We start from the raw sequence: 25718 nt of genomic DNA, 5'->3' as shown, positions 1-25718 counted from the left end.
TTTATGGAAAATCTGCTCTTGATAGGTTTGATCTCTCCCACACATATTTTGGTTTGTTCATTGCTTTTACCATTCCTGTCTCTGAGATTTCCTTTCTCTCCGGCACAGGGAGTGACCTATGTCTGGATTCTCTCTGTCACCCATCAGGTGATGGGATGGTGAGTGAGAATGAGGAGGAGAAACCCCGGCAGGAGGATGTTGAGCAAGTAGAACCACCTGGGACATTATCAGGAAGATCCAAAGGGAATGTTTCCGGGAGTTGTGCACTCCCAGAAAAAGAAAAAGCCTGTGAGACTCAGCCGATGCCAGAGGAAAACATGAGTAGCCACTCAGACCTTATTACTCATGAGAGCATCAACATGGAAGAGACACACTACACATGCCATGAGTGTGGGAAAAGCTTCAATGGGAGCTCAGACCTTTCCACACATCAGAGAATCCACAGAAGAGAGAAACCCTACATGTGCTCTGAGTGCGGGAAAAGCTTCAGTCGGAGCTCAGCCCTTATCACACATTGTAGAATCCACACAGGAGAGAAACCCTACACGTGCACTGTGTGCGGGAAGTGCTTCAGTTGGAGCTCAAACCTTTTCAAACATCAGAGAATCCACACGGGTGAGAAACCTTATGGATGCTCTGAGTGTGGGAAACACTTCACTGCTCGTTCAACCCTCATCTCACATCAGCGAATCCACATAGGAGAGACGCCCTACACGTGCTCTGAGTGTGGGAAAAGCTTCAATCAGCGCTCAAACCTTAATAGACATCAGAAAGTCCACACGGGAGAGACACCCTACACATGCTCTGAGTGCGGGAAAAGCTTCAATTATAGCTCAAGCCTTATGACACATTGTAGAATCCACACAGGTGAGATGCCCTACACATGCTCTGAGTGTGGGAAAAGCTTCAGTCAGAGCTCACACCTTATCAGACATTGTGGAATCCACACAGGAGAGACGCCCTACACATGCTCTGAATGTGGGAAAAGCTTCAGTCAGAGCTCACACCTTATCACACATCGGAGAATCCATACAGGAGACACACCGTACACATGCTCTGAATGTGGGAAAAGCTTCAATCAGAACGCGGACCTTATCAGACATCGGAGAATCCATACAGGAGAGACGCCCTACACATGCTCTGAATGTGGGAAAAGCTTCAATCACAGCTCAAACCTTATTAGACATCAGAGAATCCATCTGAGAGAGAACTGTAATAAATGCCTTGACTAGGTCTGGCCAATTTTTTTTTTTTAATTCCATTTGCTAATTCGCACACAGTGATCTTTGCACCATCTTCTCTGTAATCTCTCAGCTCCCCCAGATGAGTTGCCTGCTTCTGCCTTTTGCAGCTCATCCTTCTTTGGGGTCAGTCCTGTGATCTTTTCTATCGACTCCTTTCCTTTTGAGTCGTAGGAGTGTGTGTCCCTCCAGCCAGGAACGTTCATCAGCCGCAGGTGGGAGCGAGATCCCAAGAAGCTACACTGAGGCAAAAACTACCTGTGCCTTCCATCCACTAGGGCTGTACGTGGCGTTGGCTGCTCAAGTTAGTGATCTTGGGGTAAAAAGATAATTATAGTTGTAGTGCAGATGCAGCCCAATTGCAGTGGTTGGCATTAGCTTCCCCCTTGACCTGACCTAAATACTTGTCAGAAAAAACGACCGGTTTCTTTTGCAAGCATTTGCATTGCAAGGCAGAGGCAGGAGCAGTCTTCTCTGTTTCCTCAAAAGATTGATCAAAAGGTGGAAAGAGTGGACACGTTTGGCAAGGCACCACTGGATGCTGCATCCCTAACCTCCACTTTACCTGGCAGGTGCCTTGGGCAGCTTAGCCACAGTGCCACTCTGAGACTTTTCTCCCAACTGCTCCATTTTTTATTAATGAGAATGAAAAGGAAGGTGACAGAAGAGTATTGCCTATAAGGATCTCTGTGCATAGACATCCCCAGCAAATCCCAAGGATGTGGCACAGGCTCTTCCATTGCAGCAGTTGCAGTTGAAGCAACCACTTTGCCAATGCCAGTGACAGCAGCCTTTTCATCATCTCCACGCTTGTGATTTGATTCTTTTCAACGCTTCTCTCTAAAGAAGCCTTTTCCTTAGCAAGCAATTACTGGGATTGCCAAGGGAGGTCTCTTCTCTTTCCTGAAAGGCATAGGACAATGTGAGCGGAGGAGACCGAAAGCCATAAGGAGACCAAGGCACCACTGGGAGTTGAACCCAGAATCTCTTGTTTACTAGACAGGTGCTTTAGCCAGCTAAGCAATGGTGCCTGCCTCAAGAAACTGCTTTCAACTGTTCCACTTGATGGTCCAGGACAACGCCTGCAAATTCTAAAGTACAGACGTTCCCCATTTCCCTCAAGACTTGCAGACCTTGAGGTGTCTGCCTCTCTGTGCACAGAAAGCCACAGCTGAGTTGACAGAGGGCTTCTAACATGTGCGTCTCCCACCAGTCACTGTGATCCTTTAGTGGTTAGTGCTCTGCATATCAGTTGCAGTAACCTCAGCTCAATTCTGAGTCATGGTAACCTTTCCATCAGCTCCAGACTTCATTTGCCACTTTCCAAGTGTGGTGAGGCGGGTGCCCAACACAGGCAGTTGAAAAGATAAGGCAGCCTTGGAGAGGCAGAACCCAACCAATCAGGAAAGGACCTATTGGGAGAGCAACTCAGGAGATGGCTTGTTGGAGTAGCCCATTTAATTCCCAGGACGGCCAGCAGGAGGCACTGCAGTGGTGAGGCATGCTCCATTACACCAAGACGTAGCTGCAAGGAAGGCTCTCTCTGTCTTGAACAAAGCACTTAAAAGGATTGTGCTGACAGATCTTTTCTTTTTATGAAAAGAGATACAAAAAAGGAGCCAACAGAGACATTAGGTTCAGTAAGGAAGAACTGAGAGGCCAAGCCAGGATCTCCTGGTTAGTAGGAAGGCTCTTCAGCTATTAACAGCCACTACAGATGTTCACCACAAAACAGACAAAGAGATGCCGCAATAGAGTTCTCCACTGCCTGCAGACATCAAGCTACCAGGAGTTCTGTGCACAGAGAGGCCTCTGCTGGTGGAAAGACACTTTAGTAGAGACTTTTCTGACACCAGCCGTGGTCATATAGTGGTTAGCACTCTGTGCTGTGGCGTCAACATCCACAGAAGTTCAGTTATGGGGACATTTTTCTTGTCTCCCCATTTGTCTAGTGGCTCCTTTCAACACTTGTCACCAAAAAGGCCTGTTTCTTTTGCAAGCAATGTACAGCTAAGCAAAGGCTTCTCCATTTCCTGAAAAGATCAACCAAGCCATGGGGAGAGGAGACACATTCAGAAAGGGACCACTGGGTACTTGATCCTGAATCGCCTCTTTACTCAGCAGATGTCTGTTTGGGGGCTTTCCCTTCACTCCCTCCCCTGGTTCTTGTCACTCAGGCAGAAATCAAGAGACCAGCAATCCGAAGTGCAGGCAATGTGATGTTTATTGAGGTTTGTCATAACTATAAAGGGAACGGTAAAAGCCCTCCTGTGTACAATACTATAAAATCCCTCCTGGCCAGACGCACCAAAATCCTTTTCCCTGTAAAGGGTTGAGAAGCTCAGGTAACCTAGCTGACACCTGACCCAAAGGACCAATAAGGGGACAAGATACTTTCAAATCTTGGTGGGGGGAAGGCTTGTGTTTGTGAGCTCTTTGTTTTCGGGGTTGTTCGCTCTTGGGACTAAGAGGGACCAGACATCAATCCATGCTCTCCAAATCTTTCTGAACCAGTCTCTCATATTTCAAACTTGTAAGTAACAACCAGGCAAGGCGTGTTAGTTTTATCTTTGTTTTCTCAACTTGTAAATGTTCCTTTTGCTAAAGAGTTTATCTCTGTTTGCTGTAACTTTGAACCTAATGCTAGAGGGGGTTCCTCTGGGCTCTATGAATCTGATTACCCTGTAAAGTTATTTTCCATCCTGATTTTACAGAAATGATTTTTACCTTTCTTTAATTAAAAGCCTTCTTTTTAAGAACCTGATTGATTTTTCCTTGTTTTAAGATCCAAGGGGGTTGGAGCTGGACCCACCAGGAACTGGTGGGGGGAATGGTTAATTTCTCTTTGTTTTAAGATCCAAGTGTTTGGATCGGTGTTCACCAGGGAATTGGTGGAGGAATCTCTCAAGGCTACCCAGGGAAGGGTTATAGTATTTGGGAGGGAGATATTCTGGGCGGGAGGTAGACAGAGTTTCCCAAATGACTCATTAACAATTTGGGTGGTGGCAGCAACCAGATGTAAGATGGTAATTTAGCTTAGGGGTTCTCATGTAGGGCCCCACATCTGTACCCTAAGGTTCAGAGTGGGGAAGGAACCTTGACAGGGTTAGTTTCAAGCAAGAATATCCACAGCTCCACATGCCAGCAGAGTCTGTTTCCCAGTGTTCTGTTCACAGCCCTGACACCGAAGAGCCTTTATCCATGTCCCCTTTACCCCGCCTCTTTCTTAGCAGCCCCAAATATACCTGCAGTGCATGCCCCTGGGCATGAGTCTGGGGGCTCGGTGCCACCTCTTTTGTATCCCATGGGAGGGGTAAGAAGTGAGATTGTGTAATGGTCAAGGCCAGGCTTTTCTTTGACTTTTAGTGTCTTATTCCTCCCCCCCCCCAACCCCGTCCTTGCCCCTCCCAACTGGTTGCTTTACCTTGGTTTGAGAGAGGAGCCAGGCAGCCTTCCGGTGTATGCTCGTATATTACACTCCCACCGCACCTAGTAACACTTTAGCTCTATCCCGTCACTTTTCCATTATACTAACAAGCCCATCTGGCTTTGTTCTTTGTTCACACACATTAGTAAGGATATAAGAGTATCAAAAATCAAACACAAAATTCTATCTCAGTCTAACAGACAGGCCTATATACTAACAGGGCCTTGGCCAGATTAGCCACATTGCCGCTCTCTGGGACTTTTCTTCTAACTGTTTCATTTTTCATCTATGACAATTAAAGGAAGGTGAAAGGAGGGTAACTCCATTTCCTGCAAGACCTGCAGAGATTACACTATCAGGGTCTCTGTGCGCAGACATCCCCAGCAAATCACAAGGACGTGCGGCACAGGCTTTTGTGTTGCAGCAATTGTAGTCCAAGCAACCGCCTTGCCAATGCCACTCACAGCAGCCTTTTCATCAACTCCAGACTTGTGGTTTGATTTTTTTTCCGGTGCTCCTCTGCAAAGAAGCCTTTCCCTTAACAATATTAATTGGATTACCAATGGTGGTCTTGTGTTTTTTTCTAGAGAGAGATAGGAAAACATGAGGAGAGGTGGTCATAGAATGATAGAATCATAGGGTTAGAAGGGACCACAAAAGTCATCTTGTCTAACCTCCTCTTCTCGGCCTGATATTGTTTAACATTTTCCTTAATTACCTAGATGTAGATATAGAGAGCATATTGATCAAATATGCAGATAACTTTGCCTACTGTTTCTCTGAGTTGGTTGAAATCCGCCTGTCTGAAGTCCAGTGATCTTGTTTTGCTGTTCTCATATCCTCCTTTCCACAGGATCTTGAATTCTATCAGATCATGATCACTTCTCTCCCAAGTTCCCCACCACCCTCACATTCCCAACTAATTTACCTCTGTTAATCAAAACCAGATCCAAAATGGATAACCCCCTGGTTGTTTCCTTAACTTTATGAATTAGAAAGTTGTCCTCTACGCATGCTAAGAATTTTCAGGCCATATTGCATTGTTGTAATAATCTTCCAACAGATATGTATCCCAGTATATTTCGATATTCTTGTCCCACATACTCATAAAAACTTTGCAGTATTTCCACACAAACAGAGAATATATGAAAATATCCAAAAATGTTCATTAGAATGCTCTCAACGTCTACCAGGATAGTATCCCCTGTAATTCAGTATACTTGTGCACGATGTTAGCAGGACATCCAAGGCCTATCACTTCCCTTTTATAAGCTCATCTTCACTTTGGTGGCAAATGTTCTCTTCCATGTCTGTATCGACCACCAAAGTTTGTCTTTGTATTATCTGCTTCCATACTTATTCAGAACATTTATTATCTCAGCTGCAATAAGTTCTGATGTATTTTCTTTAAGTTTGACAAAATCCACAGGTTTAGTTTGCAGAACAAACTGCCTTCATAAGCCTTGAAATTTCGGTTCAAGAGAGGAAGCAATTTCACATATCTGTAATTCAATGCACTGACAGTGATACACATTCAGCATTTTTCAGATTGTCAATTAGTTCATCATTGCCCATGAAGCAAAAGCATTTGCAGCTATTCCTTCACACTTTGTCTGTGCACATCAGCATGAGCACTAAAGGCACTTACTATTCTTCTTCGAGTGTTTGCTCATATCCATTCCAGTTAGGTATGCGTGCACCGCGTGCACATTCGTCAGAAGACTTTTACCCTAGCAACACTCAGTTGGTCGGCTGGGCGCCCCCTGGAGTAGCACCACTATGGCACCAGATATATACCCCAGCCGACCCACCCGCCCCTCAGTTCCTTCTTACCGCCACTTCCCTAGCTTCCTCATAGTTTTTCTCGTTCATTCCTCTGTACATAGTTGTGTATATATATATTTTATTTTAGTTGTATTTACTGTTTTATTAGTATAGTTAGAGTAGTATTAGTTAGTGGGGTTTGGGGATTAGCCCCTTCCCCGTGCCCGGTGCCGGAGCGCATGCCTGGCTCCTCGGGCTTCAAGCCATGCTCGGCCTGCCACAGGCCGATGCCAACAGGAGATCCACACGACTCCTGTTTGAAGTGCCTTGGGGAATCGCACTTATCTGCTAAGTGCCCCATTTGCAAGGCTTTTAAGCCGTGCACTAAAAAGGAGCGGGACATAAGACTGAGACAGCTCCTCATGGAGGCGGCTCTCACCCCTCCTTCTTCGGCACCGACCGCTGCGCAGTCGGAGACAAGAAGTACCTCCTCGGCACTGGGCCACTCCAGTCTGCACAAGACTTCTCAGCACCGGACGCCACCGGCACCGAAATCGGCCCAGAGGCGCTCCCTCTCACCGAAGGCAAAGAAAGTGAAGGCCGCTGCCACCTCAGCACCGCCCGCACCAAGACCACAGAGTGCGCCTAGATCGGACCGCCCGGCACCGAAACCTGCCGCGGCACCGACTGCACCGGCACAGCCGACTGTGCTGATACCGTCAACTCCGGCCCCGCAAAGGCCGTCGAGTCCGGAACCGGTGACCTCCCCGGCACCCGCTGCGGTAGAGCTCACCGTACCATCCACACCGGAGGTGTTCGCAGCGGCAAAAGACCTGATTGCCCTGACAGACTCGGCATTGCCTCCATCCCCAGCACCGCCGGTGCGGGTGTTTCAATCCATTGGCAAGCCAGCCTTGCTTAGACCAACTTCTGTCAGCGCAGCAGACCGGCACCGCTCAGGTTCGCGGTCTCATGGACGTTCCAGGTCTCGACGACACTCCCGCTCTCACATTCGATCTCAACGCCGCTTGCAGTCCCGGCACTGTTCTGTCACACGGCACCAGTCAGACTCGCGGCACCGATCGTTCTCTCATTTCCCGGCTCGGTACTCACGGCACCGTTCCAGATCCTGGCACCGCAACAGGCACCATACCTCTCGGAGCCATTCAAGACACCAGGATTCGAGATCTCGGTCGACCTCCCGGCACCGGCCTGGTCGAAGGTCCCGATCTCGCTCTCGCTACCGCGATGTTTCGCGGCACCAATCCCTGGTGCATAGGGGGACAAGATCTGTGGGCACGTCTGCGCAAGGCTTCTCTGCTCCTCCGTGGCCCTCCAGACACGCGTCTGTGTTGTCCCGAGCGGACAGTTACTACGCTGAGGAGCATGATTCGGAGGTACCCGCGGGGGTCTTCCAAGAAGCCCGGTACCCAGACCAGGATCCTCGGCAATGGGGTTTTTGGACGCCTTGGGCATACCACCAGGCCCAAGGTGCTCCGCTGCCTCCCGCTCGCACTGTGTCGTCAGAGCTACGTGCACCAGAGGCCACAGTAAGCCGTCCCCCTCCAACTGAGACGGAGGACCCGCCGACCCATCCTCCGACCTCACCGACACCTCTCGAGCACGAGCCTGTTCAAGACCCGGAGGCTGTACAGGACCCGCTCGTCCCCGGCGTTTCATCTTCTTCCTCGCCGGATGAGGCGGTGGCAGGGACCTCCTCCTCGGGTCCACTGCCAATAGATCTAAGGGCCCATCAGGACCTCCTCAGGAGGGTGGCATTAAATATGAACCTGCTGGTAGAAGGTGGACTACCGGAGGTGGAAGACCCGGTAGTCAGCATCTTGTCTGCAGACACTCCCACCAGAGTAGCTCTGCAGTTCATCAGAACAATACAGGTTAATGCTGATACTCTATGGCAGTCCCCCGCCTCCATCCCCCCTACGGCGAAGGGAGTGGAACGTAAATACATGGTGCCCTCTTGGGGGTACGAATACCTATACGTTCACCCTCCCCCCTCCTCCCTGGTTGTCCCGAAAGGGAACGTCACGGCCAACGAGCGCCAGCCCCAAAGTCTAAGGAGGCTAGGCGGATGGACCTGCTCGGTTGCAAGGTATACTCTGCGGGCGCCCTACAACTCCGGGTAGCAAACCAGCAGGCACTGCTGAGTTGTTACAGCCACAACACCTGGACAGAGGTTGGCAAGTTTCAAGAGCTGCTCCCGCAGGACTCACGCCAGGAATTTGCTGCTTTCCTGGAGGAAGGGAAGAAGGTGGCTTGAACCTCTCTGCAGGCCTCCTTGGATGCGGCCGATTCGGCAGCCAGGACTCTGGCCTCCGGCATCACCATGAGGCGCATCTCCTGGCTGCAGGTCTCCAATCTCCCGCCAGAGTTACAATACACAATCCAGGACTTGCCCTTCGACTGCAAGGGCCTGTTCTCGGAGAAAACGGACCCCAGGGTTCAAAGCTTGAAAGACGATAGGGTCATCATGTGTACCTTGGGAATGCACACACCGGTGACCCAACGCAGACCTTTCCGCCCCCAACCTTACCACCCGTACTTTATGCCCAGGCACAGGCAAGACTCCGGTAGGCGACGTGGTCGAGGTGGGCGTAGACGACAGTCAGGACCCCAGGTGGGCCAGAACCACGGTCCCTCCAAGCCACCAGCGAGGCCGAAATCTACCTTTTGAAGGTTCGCCCGAGGACGGCATCCCAGTTCTTCTTCGAGTGATTGCTCATATCCATTCCAGTTAGCTGTGTGCGCGCCGCGTGCACTTTCGTCGGAAGACTTTTACCCTAGCAACCCCAGTGGGTCGGCTGAGCGCCCCCTGGAGTGGCGCCATAACGGCACCGCATATATACCTCAGCCGACCCACCCGACCCTCAGTTCCTTCTTACCGCCCGTGTCGGTCGTTGGAACAGCGGAGTGCAGCTTGTCTGACCTCCGCTTCCCTAGCTTCCTCATAGTTTCTCTGTTAATATTTGTACATAGTTCTTATCTTAGCTTAGGTTTTCTTGTTTTTGATAGTTTGAAATCAGTTTAGTGTTAGATAGTTAGCGGGTTCGGGGATTACCCGCACCCGGGACCGGAGCGTATGCCCGGCTCCCCGGGTTTCAAGCCGTGCTCGGCCTGCCGCAGGCCTATGCCTACAGGAGATCCTCATAGCTCCTGTTTGAAGTGTTTAGGAGAGTCGCACTTATCTACTAAGTGCCCAATTTGCAAGGCTTTCAAGCCTCGCACTAAGAGGGAAAGAGACATTAGGCTTAAACAGCTCCTAATGGAGGCAGCCTTAACCCCTCCGGCCGCGGCACCGCCCGCTGTCCCGACGTACTCTCGCAGCACCGCCACGGCACCGGGCCACTCTGCGATACCACCGAAAGCGCCATCGGCACCGAAACTGGCCCAAAGACGCTCTCTCTCGCCGAAGGCGAAGAAGGGAAAGGCCGCTGCCTCCACGGCACCGCCGGCTCCAAAGCACCAGAGTGCGCCCCGTCCGGACCGCCCGGCACCGAAACCTGCCGCGGCACTGGTTCCTCTGCCGCAGACGCTTCTGCCGGCACCGGCGACTCCGGCCCCTGAGAGGCCGTCGAGCCCGGCACCTGTAACCTCCCCGGCTCCGGCCGCGGTAGAGATGCCACTGCCATCGACTCCGGAGACCTTCGAGGCGGCACAGGACCTCATCGCGATGACAGAACCAGTTGTGCCACTGCCCCCGGCGCCGCCGGTGCAGGCGCCCCGCTCCATGGGCAAGCCGTCCATGTTTAAGCCACCTGCCGGCACCGACTCTGACCGGCACTGAACCCGTTCCCGCTCTCGACGCCGTTCCCGCTCCCGCTCTCGGCGCCGATCCCGATCTGGGCGTCGATCGCACCGCTGCTCGCAGTCCCGGCACTGCTCAACCACGCGGCACCGATCAGACTCGCGGCACCAGTCATTCTCTCGCTCTCCGACCCGTCACTCCCGGCACCGATCAAACTCTCGGTACCGATATGGCCGCCGCTACTCGCGGAGTCGCTCCCGGCACCGATCATGGAGATCCCGGTCGACCTCCCGGCACCGCGCCGGTCGCAGGTCCCATTCTCGCTCCTGCTCCCGATACCGAGATGCCTTCCGGCACCGTTCACCACAAAGGCGGGAAATGAGATCGGTGGGCACTTCGGCGGAAGGCTTATCTGCTCCACCTTGGCCTTCTCGACACGCTTCGGCCTCTTCACACGCCGACAGCTACTATGTCGATGACCATGACTCTCAGGTCCCTTCAGGAGTTTTCCGGCAATCCCATCCCGCGGACCAGGACCCAAATCAGTGGGGTTATTGGACCCCTTGGGCCTACCACCAAAGCCAAGGTCCTCCTGTGCCTCCTATGTGTACCGTATCACACGAGTCACGCGTCCCAGAGGCTACTATAAGCCGCCCCCCAGTTGACACTGAGGTACCATCCGGTGCAGACGAAGGGAATCAGCCTGCCCAGGAACCTCTGGGGCAGGAACCTTCACAGGGGCCGGATGCTGACCATGATGCCATCCTGCCCGGCACTACTTCCTCCTCCTCCTCCCCCGGATGAGGCGGTGGCAGGCTCGTCATCAGCGGGTCCCCCGCCAATTGACTTACGGGCGCACCAAGAGCTCCTTCGCAGGGTGGCACTGCGAATGGATCTGCAGGCTGAGGAGGTATCGGAAGTCAGTGATCCGATAGTGACCATTTTGTCCACGGACGCTCCAACCCGCATAGCTCTCCCCTTCATAAGGACTATCCAGGCGAACGCTGATACCTTATGGCAGACTCCGTCGTCTATTGCGCCCACAGCCCGAAGGGTGGAACGCAGATACATGGTCCCTTCCAGGGGATACGAACATTTGTATGTGCACCCTGCCCCCTCGTACTTAGTGGTACAGTCGGTCAACGACAAAGAGCGCAACGGCCAGCAAGGCCCGGCTCCTAAGTCGAAGGAGGCCAAGCGCATGGACTTGCTTGGTCGCAAGGTCTACTCTGCCGGTGCCCTGCAGCTCCGTGTGGCTAACCAGCAGGCCTTGCTAAGCCGCTACGGCCATGACACTTGGGCTGAGGTAGAGAAATACAAAGAGCTCCTGCCTCAGGATTCCCGACAGGAGTTTGCGGCCTTCGTAGAAGAAGGCAAAAAGGTAGCATGCACCTCGTTACAGGCCTCCTTAGACGCGGCTGACTCGGCGGCACGTACTGTAGCCTCGGGTGTTACCATGCGCTGGATCTCTTGGCTCCAGAGTTCGACGCTTCCTCCTGAAGTTCAATACACCATTCAGGACCTTCCTTTTGATTCGAAGGAGCTCTTCTCAGAAAAGACGGACTCCAAGCTTCAAAATCTAAAGGACAACAGGGTTATCATCCGCACTTTGGGGATGCATACCCCGGCTACCCAGAGGCGTCTGTTCCGTCCCCAGTTTAACCCCCCTTACTATATGCCTCGCTACAGGCAAGACTCTGGTCGGCGGCGGGGTCGCGGGGGCCGTGGGCAACGGCCTGGCAACCAACCGTCCCAAGGGCGAACCCCCTCTAAACCACCGGGGCCTAAACCATCTTTTTGAAGATGTGCCCGGGGACGGCATACCAGCTCTTCCTCCAAATTCCTCCCTGCCTTTTTCCAACCGCCTTTCCTATTTCCTCCCAGCATGGGCCCGGCTGACCACCGATGCCTGGGTCCTGCGCACTGTGGAACGTGGTTACCAACTCCAATTCGTTTCACCTCCACCTTCCCACCCTCCTTCCCGGTCCCTCTTCAGGGACCCCTCTCACGAGCAACTCCTCTTACAAGAGGTGCACTCGCTCGTAGCCATCAGAGCGGTTGAGAAGGTTCTGGACGCGGAACGGGGCAAGGGGTTTTATTCCCGTTATTTTTTGATCCCCAAGGCCAAAGGAGGCCTTCGACCCATTCTCGACCTGCGAGGCCTCAACGCATATATGCTGAAGTTGAAGTTCCGCATGGTATCCCTCGGGGTCATTATCCCTACTTTGGATCCCGGAGACTGGTATGCCGCCCTCGATATGAAGGACTCTTATTTTCGCCATCTTCCCACCGCACAGACGCTTTCTCCGTTTCACAATCGCTCACCTACACTTCCAGTTTGCGGTACTCCCCTTCGGCCTCTCCACGGCCCCAAGGGTGTTCACAAAGTGCATGGCCGTTGTCGCCGCCCACCTCCGTCGACGCGGCATCTCCGTTTTTCCCTACCTGGACGACTGGCTCATCAGGGGGGACTCGCAGGCCACGGTCCAGCAACATGTTGCAGAGATCAAGGACTTATTCACGCGCCTAGGCCTAGTTCTCAACATAGAGAAGTCCACCTTAGTTCCAACTCAGAGGTTGGATTTTATTGGCGCGACCCTGGACTCCTCTCTAGCCAGAGCCTTCCTTCCGCAGCTCTGGTTCCAGGCCCTTACGCAGCTAATCCGCGACCTACAGGCCTCTCGGATGACCTCGGCCCGTGCTTGTCTCCTCCTCCTTGGTCACATGGCAGCTTGCGCACATGTCACTCCGTTTGCCAGGCTCCGCCTCCGCCCGCTTCAGCTGTGGCTCCACTCCAGATACCGCCCACACAGGGACCCTCTGGATACCCTACTCACCATTCCAGCAGGTGTCCTTCAATCCCTGGATTGGTGGCTGACCCTTTCCCACGTATGTGCGGGGGTCCCATTCCAGGCTCCTCAACCTTCCCTGTCCCTGACAATGGACGCCTCGTCCCTTGGATGGGGAGCCCATCGCGGCGATCTTCGCACTCAAGGCCTTTGGTCGCTGCAGGAATTGAACATGCACATCAACGTCAGGGAGCTCCGGGCAGTACGCCTGGCCTGCCGAGCGTTCCAGACTCACCTCCACGGCCGTTGTGTCTTGGTCTTTACGGACAACACAACGGCCATGTACTATATCAACAAGCAAGGCGGGACCCGCTCATCCCCCCTCTGCGAGGAGGCGATGCTACTGTGGGAATTCTGCATAGCCCACTCGATACATCTGGTGGCGTTGTTCCTTCCTGGCATCAAGAACACCATCGCGGATCACCTGAGCAGGTCCTTTCTCTGCCACGAGTGGTCACTGAGAGCAGACATCGCTCATGCCATTTTCTGACAGTGGGGATTTCCCCATGTAGACTTGTTCGCGTCCCGATTGAACCGCAAATGCCAGGAGTTGTGCTCCTTTCAAGGCCTGGCACCGGGCTCTCTGTCGGATGCGTTTCTCCTCCCATGGACTCGTCACCTTTTCTACGCCTTTCCTCCGTTTCCCCTCATACACAAGGTCCTGCTGAAGCTCCGATGGGACAAGGCACGTCTCATCTTAATTGCGCCAGCGTGGCCCAGGCAACACTGGTTCACCACGCTGCTCCGTCTATCGGTAGCCAGCCCAATTCCTCTGCCGCTTCACCCAGATCTTATAACACAAGATCACGGCAGTCTCCGTCACCCGGACCTGCCGGCCCTCCACCTCACGGCGTGGCTCCTCAGTGGCTAGACCAGACGGAGTTGCGCTGCTCTGCTCCCGTGCAGCACGTTTTATTGAGCAGCAGAAAGCCTTCCACTCGATCTACCTACCTGGCCAAGTGGAAGCGCTTCGCTTGCTGGGCTCTAGCGCGTGGCGCTATTCCTTCGGAACTCCCGCTTCCGATGGTCCTTGACTATCTCTGGTCGCTAAAACAACAAGGTCTTGCACTGTCCTCCATCAAAGTGCACTTAGCGGCCATCTCCGCTTTCCACCCTGGGGAGGGGGGATATACGCTGTTCTCTCACCCGCTGACTACTCGCTTCAGAAAGGGCCTTGATCGTCTCTACCCCCAGGTGCGTCATCCGACTCCCACCTGGGACCTCAATCTGGTCCTCAACAGGCTCATGTCTCCGCCCTTTGAGCCGCTGGCCACCTGCTCCTTGCTGTACCTCTCATGGAAGACGGTTTTTCTCGTGGCTATCACATCCGCCAGGTGGGTCTCTGAAATCAAGGCGCTCATGGTGGACCCGCCATACACCGTTTTCCATAAGGACAAGGTACAGCTACGTCCACATCCGGCGTTTCTACCGAAGGTAGTGTCCACGTTCCACAATAACCAGGATATCTTCCTGCCAGTTTTCTTTCCAAAGCCGCACGCATCTCCGAGAGAGCAACAACTTCACTCCTTCGATGTTCGCAGGGCGTTGGCTTTCTATGTTGATCAGACAAGACCGTTCCACAAATCCCCGCAACTGTTTGTGGCAATTGCTGACCGGATGCGAGGTCTTCCTGTCTCATCGCAGCGAATCTCCTCGTGGCTCACAGAGTGCATTTGCACCTGCTATAACTTGGCTAACGTCCCCTTGGGCCATCTCACCGCCCACTCTACCAGGGCCCAGGCGTCCTCCGCTGCCTTTCTGGCGCAAGTACCAATACAAGAGATATGCCGAGCGGCGACCTGGTCGTCCGTCCATACTTTCGCCTCACACTACGCCCTGGTCCAACAGTCGAGAGGTGACGCAGCCTTTAGCTCTGCGGTCCTGCATACCGCCACGTCTCACTCCGACCCCACCGCCTAGGTAAGGCTTGGGAATCACCTAACTGGAATGGATATGAGCAATCACTCGAAGAAGAAAAAACGGTTACTTACCTTTGTAACTTTTGTTCTTCGAGATGTGTTGCTCATATCCATTCCACACCCACCCTCCTTCCCCACTGTTGGAGTAGCCGGCAAGAAGGAACTGAGGGTCGGGTGGGTCGGCTGAGTTATATATGCGGTGCCGTTATGGCGCCACTCCAGGGGGCGCTCAGCCGACCCACTGGGGTTGCTAGGGTAAAAGTCTTCCGACGAAAGTGCACGCGGCGCGCACACACCTAACTGGAATGGATATGAGCAACACATCTTGAAGAACAACAGTTACAAAGGTAAGTAACCGTTTTTTTCTACACAGGATCCTTTTCCTCCTTTTTCCAACCGCCCTTTCCTACTTCCTCCGGGCGTGGTCCCAACTGACCTCAGACGTCTGGGTCCTACGCACAGTGGAACATGGATACCACCTCCAATTCGTTTCACCCCCGCCTTTCCACCCCCCATCCCGGTCCCTCTTCAGGGACCCCTCTCACGAGCAATTCCTCTTACAAGAGGTGCCAGACGCTCCTCGCCATCGGAGCGATAGAGGAGGTACCAAAAGAGGAAAGGGGCAAGGGGTTTTATTCCCGCTACTTCTTGATCCTCAAGTCAAAAGGGGGCCTCAGATCTATCCTAGACCTGCGAGGCCTCAACAAATTCATGGTAAAGTTGAAGTTCCGCATGGTCTCCCTAGGGACCATTATCCCGTCCTTGGATCCTGGAGACTGGTATGCTGCCCTCGATATGAAGGACGCGTACTTTCACATCGCCATTTTTCCTCCGCACAGGAGGTATCTTCGTTTTGCAGCCAGCCATCGACATTTCCAATTTGCGGTCCTTCTGTTTGGCCTCTCCATGGCCCCAAGGGTGTTCACAAAGTGCATGGCCGTCGTCGCTGCACACCTCCGCCGACAGGGGATTCACGTGTTCCTGTATCTGGACGACTGGCACATCAGGGGGACCTCCAAGACACAAGTCGAGCAGCACGTAGGCATCGTCAGGGACCTATTTACACATTTAGGCCTGATGCTCAATACCGAAAAGTCCACTCTGGTCCCCACTCAGCGGCTAGACTTCATAGGAGCTACCCTGGACTCCACTCTGGCCAAGGCCTACCTGCCTCACCCTCGATTCCAGGCGATGGCAGCAATCATACGAGGTCTGCAGAACTTCCCCACGACCTCGGTTCGTACCTGTCTCAGCCTTCTAGGTCACATGGCGGCCTGCACTTATGTGACCAAATACGCCAGGCTCTGCCTTCACCCCCTCCAAACGTGGCTGAATTCGGTGTATCGTCCGGGCAGGGACCCATTGGACACAATACTCACCATTCCACTGAGTGCACTACGCTCCCTGGACTGGTGGCTAACCCCATCCCAAGTCTGTGCAGGGTTACCGTTCCATCCGCCCCAACCCTCACTATCCCTGATGACAGATGTGTCGTCCCTCGGATGGGGAGCTCACCTCGGACACCATTGCACCCAGGGCCTTTGGTCATCGCAGGAGTTAGCGCTTCACATCAATGTCAGAGAGCTAAGGGCGGTCCGCCTGGCGTGCCAGGCATTCCAGAACCACCTGCATGGCCGTTGTGTCTCAGTGTTTACAGACAACACAACGGCCATGTATTATATAATCAAGCAGGGAGGGACTCGATCTTCCTCCCTCTGTCAGGAGACCATCCGACTTTGGGAATTCTGCATAGCCCACTCGATAGACCTAGTGGCGTCCTTTCTCCCAGGGGTTCAGAACACCCTAGCGGATTGCCTGAGCAGATCCTTCCTGTGTCACGAGTGGTCACTGAGACCAGACATTATTCATGCAATTTTCCAGAAGTGGGGCTTTCCCCACATAGACCTGTTTGCGTCTCGCATGAACAGGCAATGCCAAGTGTTCTGCTCCTTCCAAGGTCATTCACTGGGATCGATATCGGACGCGTTCCTCATGTCCTGGAAACACCGACTGCTCTATGCCTTCCCACCGTTCCCCCTGGTTCACAGAGTCCTGTTAAAACTCCGCCAGGACAAAGCTCATTTCATCGTGATCGCACCAGCGTAGCCCAGACAGCACTGGTACACCACAATGCTCAACCTTTCCATAGCCAGCCCAATTACTCTGCCACTCCACCCGGACCTCATAACCCAAGATCACAGCAATCTCCGCCACCCAGACCTGCAGGCCCTCCATCTCATGGCGTGGCTCCTGCGTGGCTAGACGAATCAGAGTTATGCTGCTCCGCTCCGGTACAGCATATCCTCTTGAGTAGCAGAAAACCTTCCACTCGCTCCACATATCTGGCCAAGTGGAAGTGCTTCTCTTGCTGGTGTGAGGCGCAGAATGCTTCTCCCTCAGAGGTCTCCATCCCTACTATCTTGGACTACCTCTGGTCCCTCAAGCAGCAGGGCCTGGCGTTGTCCTCCTTGCGGGTACACTTGGTGGCCATCTCCACATTCCACCCAGGGGAAAGTGGTCACTCAGTGTTTTCACACCCCTTAGTTACTCAGTTTCATAAGGGACTCGAGCACCTCTACCCCCAGGTACGCCACCCTACCCCTACTTGGGACCTCAACCTAGTCCTCAATAGGCTTATGATTCCGCCATTTGAACCACTGGCCACTTGCTCACTATTATACCTGTCCTGGAAGACAGTTTTCCTAGTAGCCATTACATCGGCTAGGAGGGTCTCCGAACTTCGAGCTCTTACGGTGGACCCAGCGTATACTGTTTTTCACAAGGACAAGGTACAGTTGCGACCACATCCGGCATTTCTCCCGAAGGTGGTATCGGCCTTCCATACCAATCAGGACATCTTCTTCCCGGTTTTCTTCCCAAAGCCTCATTCATCCCCACGGGAGCAGCAGTTACACTCCCTAGATGTCCATAGGGCGCTCGCTTTTTACATTGATCGGACGAAGCCGTTCCGCAAGTCCCCCCAACTGTTCATTGCAGTGACCAACCGGATGAAAGGCCTGCCCGTCTCCTCACAGAGGATCTCCTCGTGGTTGACGGCGTGCATACGCACGTGCTATGCCTTGGCTCATGTTCCCTCGGGCCATCTCACTGCCCATTCCACCAGAGCTCAGGCTTCATCAGCCGCCTTCCTGGCCCACGTACCAATCCAGGAAATCTGTCGCGCAGCTACCTGGTCATCAGTCCACACCTTTGCTTCGCACTGTGCTCTGGTCCAACAATCTAGAGATGATGCAGCCTTTGGCTTGGAGGTTCTGCACTCCGCCACATCTCACTCCGAACCCACCGCCTAGGTAAGGCTTGGGAATCACCTAACTGGAATGGATATGAGCAAGCACTAGAAGAAGAAAAGACGGTTACTCACCTTTGTAACTGTTGTTCTTTGAGATGTGTTGCTCATATCCATTCCAAACCCACCCTCCTTCCCCACTGTCGGAGTAGCCGGCAAGAAGGAACTGAGGAGCGGATGGGTCGGCCGGGGTATATATCTGGTGCCATAGCGGCGCCACTCCAGGGGGCACCCAGCCGACCCACCGAGTGTTGCTAGGGTAAAAGTCTTCTGACGAACATGCACGCGGAGCGCGCGCACCTAACTGGAATGGATATGAGCAACACATCTCGAAGAACAACAGTTACAAAGGTGAGTAACCGTCTTTTTTGCTTGGTCTATCTAGCCTCCATTATCCCTTCCCTGGATCTGGGAGACTGGTATGCCACTCTCAACTTCAAGGATGTTTACTTTCATGTCTACATATTCCTGGGACACAGGCGTTTCCTGCGTTTCATGCTGGCTGGGCGCCACTTCCAGTTCACAGTGCTTCCCTTTGGCCTGTCCTCGGCTCCCAGAGTGTTCACAAAATGCATGATGCCAGTGGCAGCTTATCTGACACATCGAGGGATCCAGATCTTCCCATATCTCAATGACTGGCTCATCAAGGGCAGGTCTCTGGGGCAGGTGCAAAGGAGCCTCGATCTGGTGCCCTCCACCTGCAGTGACCTGGGCCTGCTAATAAACACATATAAGTCCACGTTGACGCCAGTCGAGCGCATAGAATTTATTAGAGCGTTTCTCGACAACTCGCGGGCCAGGGCCTGCTTTCTGGAGGTGCATTTTTAGGCCATATTGGACCTGATTTCCCACGTAAAGAGCCACCTGCTCACCATGGCCCACATGTGCCTGAGACTGATGGGCCACATGGCCGCATGCACGTACATGGTCAGCCATGCTCGACTTCATCTGCGGCCTCTGCAAGCATGGCTGGCCTCGGTCTATATCCCCAGCAGGCACGCCCTGGACTGAGTCGTCACGGTGCTGAGCCACATCCTCTCATCCCTGGACTGGTGGCTGGATCCCAAGTCGGTGCTGCAAGAGGTTCCCTTCATGACCCTATCCCCGTCACTCGCCCTCCTCTTGGACATGTAGGTCCTGACAGATAATACTGCCACAATGTATTACATCAACGGACAGGGCGGTGCCAGATCTTCAGCCCTTTGCTGGGAGGCGCTCAACCTCTGGGAATTTTGTGTGCAGCATGCCATTGATCTAGTATCCGCCCACCTGCCAGGAACCAAGAACGTCCTGGCAGATCACCTCAGCAGGACCTTCTCATCTCGCCATGAATGGTAACTCCATCCGGAGGTGGACAACCTAATCCTCCACAGATGGGGGACGCCGCAGGTGGACCTGTTTGCATCCAGGCAGAACAGAAAGTGCTACGTGTTCGGTTCTCTGCAGGGAAGGGACAAAAGCTCCCTGTCAGAAGCCTCCTTGATTCAGTGGGCCGGAGCACTGATGTCTGCCTTCATGCCAGTGCCTTTAATCCACAAGATCCTGCTAAAGACGATGCAAAACAAAGCAAATGTCATCCTCATAGCCCCTGCATGGCCTCACCAACACTGGTTTGGCATGCTGTTGAGTCTTTCGGCGGCCACCTCACTGCAACTGCCTCTTTGGCCGGATCTGCTGCATCTGTATCTGGCGACACTGCACCTGACAGCTTGGCTTCTGCGTGGATAAGCATGAACGAATGGCAGTGCTCTGATGGTGTCCAACAGGTCCTGCTGGGCAGCAGGAAACCCTCCACCATGGTTACCTACCTGGCAAAGTGGAAGTGGTTCATGTGTTGGGCCTCTGACACATTTGTGCTGAAAAGGCCTCACTACAGCACATCCTGGACCTTTGCTGCACCTTAAGCTCCTGGGCCTGTCGCTGTCTTTCTTCAGGGTACACCTGGAAGCCATTTTGTCGTTCCACACTCTGTTTCAAGGATGACCTGGGGAGTATAGTGGATGAGATGCTGGATATGAGTCAGCAGTGTGTCCTTGTTGCCAAGAAGGCTAATGGCATATTGGGCTGCATTAGTAGAAGCATTGCCAGTAGATCAAGGGAACTAATTATTCCCCTCTATTCGGCACTGGTGAGGCCACATCTGGAGTATTGCGTTCCAGTTTTGGGTACCCCACTACGGAAAGGATGTGGACAAATTGGAGAGAGTCCAGTAAAGGGCAGTGAAAATGATTAGGAGGCTGGGGCACATGACTTATGAGGAGAGGCTGAGGGAATTGGGATTGTTTAGTCTGCAGAAGAGAAGAGTGAGGCGGGATTTGATAGCAGCCTTCAACTACCTGAAGGTGGGTTCCAAAGAGGATGGAGCTCGGCTGTTCTCAGCGGTGGCAGATGACAGAACAAGGAGCAATGGTCTCTAGTTTCAGTGAGGGAGGTCTATGTTGAACTACAAGGGTGGTGAAGCACTGGAATGGGTTCCGTAGGGAGGTGGTGGAATGTCCATCCTTAAAGGTTTTTAAGGCCCAGCTTGACAAAGCACTGGCTGCGATGATTTAAGTTGATGTTGGACTAGATGATCTCCTGAAGTCTCTTCCAACCCTTTAAAAAAAAACAAAAAAACCCTGTCTTCACCCATTCCATGATGGCGCACAGTTCTTGAAAGGTCTGGAGTACCTCTACCCTCATGTCTGGGACCTGGTCTCCCCTTGGGACCTGTCAAGGCTCATGGGTCCCCACTTTGAACCCTTTGCTTCCTGCTCCCTCCCGCTTCTCTCCTGGAAGGTCTCCTTTTTGGTCACTATATCTTTGGCCCATAGGGTGTCTGACATCAGGACACTCACGTCGGAGCCGCCTTATATAGTCTTCTATAAGGACAAGGTCCAGCTGTGTCTGCACCCAGCTTTTTTGCCCAAGCTCTTCTCCCAGTTTCATACTGGTCAAGACATATACTTACTGGTTTTTTGTCCAAAGCCTCATGCGATGGATGAGGAACGCAGGCTGCATACCCTGGATGTCAGATGGGCACTGGACTTCTACATAGATAGAATGAAGCTGTTCTGAAAGTCAACGCAGTTGTTCGTTGCTGTCGCAGACAGAATGAAGGGTTATCTAGTGTCTGCCCAGGGAATCTCGTCTTGGATCATGGCCTGCATCCGCTACTCTTATGAATTGGCGAAGGTGCCCCTGTCGACTAAAATGATGGCTCACTCCACTAGGGTGCAGGCATCAGCAGCCTTCCTGGCGCAGGTGCCGATCCAAGAAATCTGTCTAGCTGCAACCTGGTGAGATAATGCGATGTTGATGAGGGTTAGTTTCCAAGCAAGCATATTCCGAAGCTCTTCAAACCAGTTGGGCTTATCTCGATACGCCAATAGAGTCTGTTCCCCAGTGTTCCATTCCCAGCTCTGACGCCGCAGAGCGTTTACCCCGTAACCCTCTTCCCAGCTCTGATGCTGCAGAGCCCTACCTGTGTCCCAGTTCTCCATTCCCCCCTTAACAAACATGATTCGAATTTCCCTTCCCCCTCCTGTTTGACCCCAGTTTATATAGTAATATTCTCAGCTATACCTTAACCAATCATTTTACTGAAATTTAACTAACCAATCCTAACATGTTGTAACATAATTCCCTAACCAATTATATCCCACTACCCTAATTAACTTATACCTAGCAAAATTAATTATACAGCAGACAGAAACAGTTAGAGAACCAGACAGGTTAACAATAGAAAAGTGGGGGACATAAAGATAAAACAATACAGAAATTAGGGTTTCACAACCATTGAGAAGTGATTTCTTGCCAGACAGGCTGCTGTCAGACTAAGTTTTCTTTAACCATCTTAAGATTTGTTTCTTTATCTGGTGGTGATGGGCACTATCAGGAGAGGATCAACTTCCTAACAGCCCAATAGCACCTTATTTCAGTGTGACTGGTTTGGGATGTGAGGATGTGACCCTTCGCTTCCCAGCTTATGGCTTCTCCTGCTGCTTAGCCAAAGGCCTTAGCCTAAGAACAAGGCCTCAGCCTATCCTAGTGAGAGAAGGCCCAGACACAGGTTAGCTAGTTACAGGGCTATAAAAAAAAAGAATCTTAGTGGTAAAAATACACCTAAGTTCTTAAAGTATAGGCTTTACAGGCAGGCCTGAATATCTCTGTTCTAACAGTGGGTTCTACCCCTTCCCACATTTTGTGTCTGTCTTGTCTATTTAGATCGTAAATTCTTCAGGGCATGGGCCATCTACTATTCTATGTTTGTACTGTGCCTAGCACAATGGGGACCCACTGTTAGTTGCTCCTAGGCACTAAGGTAATGAATATGATTTATAATCATAATAACTCTTCTGCCACTTTGAGCCAAGGAAGCTGACCTTGGGATGTTACTGCTTAAAAATGAGCTGGGGTTAAAACCATGGAATATTCTGTGTGCCAAGTATCCCAATAATTCCACTGACCTCCCTTGTTTTCTTTCCCTGGAGTAGGGTTTCCAGTTTCCAAACCTGATGTGATCTCGCAGCTGGAACGAGGGGAAGAGCTGTGGGTCCCAGACCTCCAGGGCTCTGAGAAAGAAGTGCTCCCAAGAGCTGCCTGCACAGGTAAGAAATTGGATAAACCAACTAAAAAACTGTCTGTGAATACAGGAAACATTTGGGATGTTTTCAAAGACCTTGTGAGCTCTTCAAGTTCAGGATTGTTCCCTGCAGATGTGGAATCATTATGGCAGATGTCACTCATGGCTTCCCTCCTATTCTGACTGACAACTGGCAGCAGGTCCCTCCCCGATCTCACTTTCCCCTGAGTGTCCTGGTGAAATGCGGACCACAACTGATCCCTTTCTCTCTCCTCTGGGGAAGGGTTTATGGAAAATCTGCTCCTGATAGGTTTGATCTCTCCCACACAAATTTTGGTTTGTTCATTGCTTTTACCATTCCTGTTTCTGAGATTTCCTTTCTCTCCGGCACAGGGAGTGACCTACGTCTGGATTCTCTCTGTCACCCATCAGGTGATGGGATGGTGAGTGAGAATGAGGAGGAGAAACCCCGGCAGGAGGATGTTGAGCAAGTAGAACCACCTGGGACTTTATCAGGAAGATCCAAAGGGAATGTTTCTGGGAGTTGTGCACTCCCAGAAAAAGAGAGAGCCTGTGAGACTCAGCCGATGCCAGAGGAAAACATGAGTAGCCACTCAGACCTTATTACTCGTGAGAGCATCAACATGGAAGAGACACACTACACATGCCATGAGTGTGGGAAAAGCTTCAATGGGAGCTCAGACCTTTTCACACATCAGAGAATCCACAGAAGAGAGAAACCCTACATGTGCTCTGAGTGCGGGAAGTGCTTCAATCAGAACGCGGACCTTATCAAACATCGGAGAATCCATACAGGAGAGACGCCCTACACATGCTCTGAATGTGGGAAAAGCTTCAATCACAGCTCAAACCTTTTCAAACATCAGAGAATCCACACGGGTGAGAAACCTTATGGATGCACTGAGTGTGGGAAACACTTCACTGCTCGTTCAACCCTCATCTCACATCAGCGAATCCACATAGGAGAGATGCCCTACACATGCTCTGAGTGCGGGAAAAGCTTCAGTCAGCGCTCAAACCTTAATAGACATCAGAAAATCCACACGGGAGAGACACCCTACAAATGCTCTGAGTGCGGAAAAAGCTTCAGTCAGAGCTCAAGCCTTATGACACATTGTAGAATCCACACAGGTGAGATGCCCTACACATGCTCTGAATGTGGGAAAAGCTTCAATCAGAACGCGGACCTTATCAAACATCGGAGAATCCATACAGGAGAGACGCCCTACACATGCTCTGAATGTGGGAAAAGCTTCAATCACAGCTCAAACCTTATCACACATCGGAGAATCCACACAGGAGACACACCCTACACATGCTCTGAATGTGGGAAAAGCTTCAATCAGAACGCGGACCTTATCAGACATCGGAGAATCCATACAGGAGAGACGCCCTACACATGCTCTGAATGTGGGAAAAGCTTCAATCACAGCTCAAACCTTATTAGACATCAGAGAATCCATCTGAGAGAGAACTGTAATAAATGCCTTGACTAGGTCTGGCCAAATATATATATTTTAATTCTATTTCCTTATTCGCACACACTGATCTTTGCACCATCTTCTCTGTAGTCTCTCAGCTCCCCCAGATAAGTTGCCTGCTTCTGCCTTTTGCAGCTCACCCTTCTTTGGGGTCAGTCCTGTGATATGTTCTATCGACTCCTTTCCTTTTGAGTCGTAGGAGTGTGTTTCCCTCCAGCCAGGAACGTTCATCAGCCGCAGGTGGGAGCGAGATCCCAAGAAGCTACACTGAGGCAAAAACTACCTGAGCCTTCCATCCACTAGGGCTGTACATGGCGTTGGCTGCTCAAGTTAGTGATCTTGGGGTAAAAAGACAATTATAGTTGTAGAGCAGATGCAGCCCAGTTGCAGTGGTTGGCATTAGCTTCCCCCTTGACCTGACCTAAACACTTGTCAGAAAAAACGACCGGTTCCTTTTGCAAGCATTTGCATTGCAAGGCAGAGGCAGAAGCAGTCTTCTCTGTTTCCTCAAAAGATTGACCAAAAGGTGCAAAGAGCGGACACGTTTAGCAAAGCACCACTGGATGCTGCATCCCTAATCTCCACTTTATCTGGCAGGTGCCTTGGCCAGCTTAGCCTCAGTGCCACTCTCTGAGACTTTTCTCCCAACTGCTCCATTTTTCATTAATGAGAATCAAAAGGAAGGTGACAGAAGAGTATTGCATATAAGGATCTCCTGTGCATAGACATGCCCAGCGAATCCCAAGGATGTGTGGCACAGGCTCTTGCGTTGCAGGAGTTGCAGTTGAAGCAACCACTTTCCCAATGCCAGTGACAGCAACAGCAGCCTTTTCATCAACTCCAGGCTTGTGATTTGATTTTTTTCAACGCTTCTCTCTAAAGAAGCCTTTTCCTTAGCAAGCAATTACTGGGATTGCCAAGGGAGAGGTCTCTTCTCTTTCCTAGAAAGTGGAACAGTTGAAAGCCATAAGGAGACCAAGGCACCACTGGGAGTTGAACCCAGGATCTCCTGTTTACTAGACAGGTGCTTTAACCAGCTAAGCAATGGTGCCTGCCTCAAGAAACTGCTTTCAACTGTTCCACTTGATGGTCCAGGACAACGCCTGCAAATTCCGAAGTACAGACGTTCCCCATTTCCCTCAAGACTTGCAGACCTTGAGGTGTCTGCCTCTCTGTGCACAGAAAGCCACAGCTGAGTTGACAGAGGGCTTCTAACATGTGCTTCTCCCACCAGTCACTGTGATCCTTTAGTGGTTAGTGCTCTGCATATCAGTTGCGGTAACATCAGCTCAGTTCTGAGTCATGGTAACCTTTCCATCAGCTCCAGACTTCTCATTTGCCACTTTCCAAGTGTGGTGAGGCGAGTGCCCCACACAGGCAGT

General features: G+C 52.0%; 1 protein-coding gene and 1 non-coding gene across 2 annotated transcripts; one reads left to right on the top strand and one right to left on the bottom strand.

The window, feature by feature from the left end:
• Positions 1 to 191: 191 nt before the first annotated feature.
• Positions 192 to 24719, top strand: LOC123356659 (zinc finger protein 271-like). Its single transcript, XM_045000048.1, has 2 exons — positions 192 to 933; positions 23549 to 24719. The coding sequence occupies exons 1-2, from the start codon at positions 303 to 305 to the stop codon at positions 24349 to 24351; spliced, it is 1434 nt and encodes a 477-aa protein (XP_044855983.1). The 5' UTR covers positions 192 to 302; the 3' UTR covers positions 24352 to 24719.
• A 595-nt stretch (positions 24720 to 25314) lies between these two features.
• On the bottom strand, positions 25315 to 25388 carry TRNAT-AGU. Its single transcript has one exon. It is a non-coding gene; the product is annotated as a tRNA-Thr (tRNA).
• Positions 25389 to 25718: the final 330 nt, after the last annotated feature.

This window comes from Mauremys mutica, chromosome 26 (genome assembly GCF_020497125.1).
Source record: "Mauremys mutica isolate MM-2020 ecotype Southern chromosome 26, ASM2049712v1, whole genome shotgun sequence".
Taxonomy (NCBI): domain Eukaryota; kingdom Metazoa; phylum Chordata; order Testudines; family Geoemydidae; genus Mauremys; species Mauremys mutica.
Note: the sequence above shows the minus strand (reverse complement) of the source record. Positions and strands in the feature narration are given on the sequence as shown.

Excerpts from the sequence above, each read along its gene's own strand:
- LOC123356659 (XM_045000048.1), top strand. The coding sequence starts at position 303 with ATGCCAGAGGAAAACATGAGTAGCCACTCAGACCTTATTACTCATGAG. Across the intron at positions 934-23,548 it reads GAGCTCACACCTTATCAGAC|ATCAGAGAATCCACAGAAGA; the intron begins ATTGTGGAATCC and ends ACCTTTTCACAC.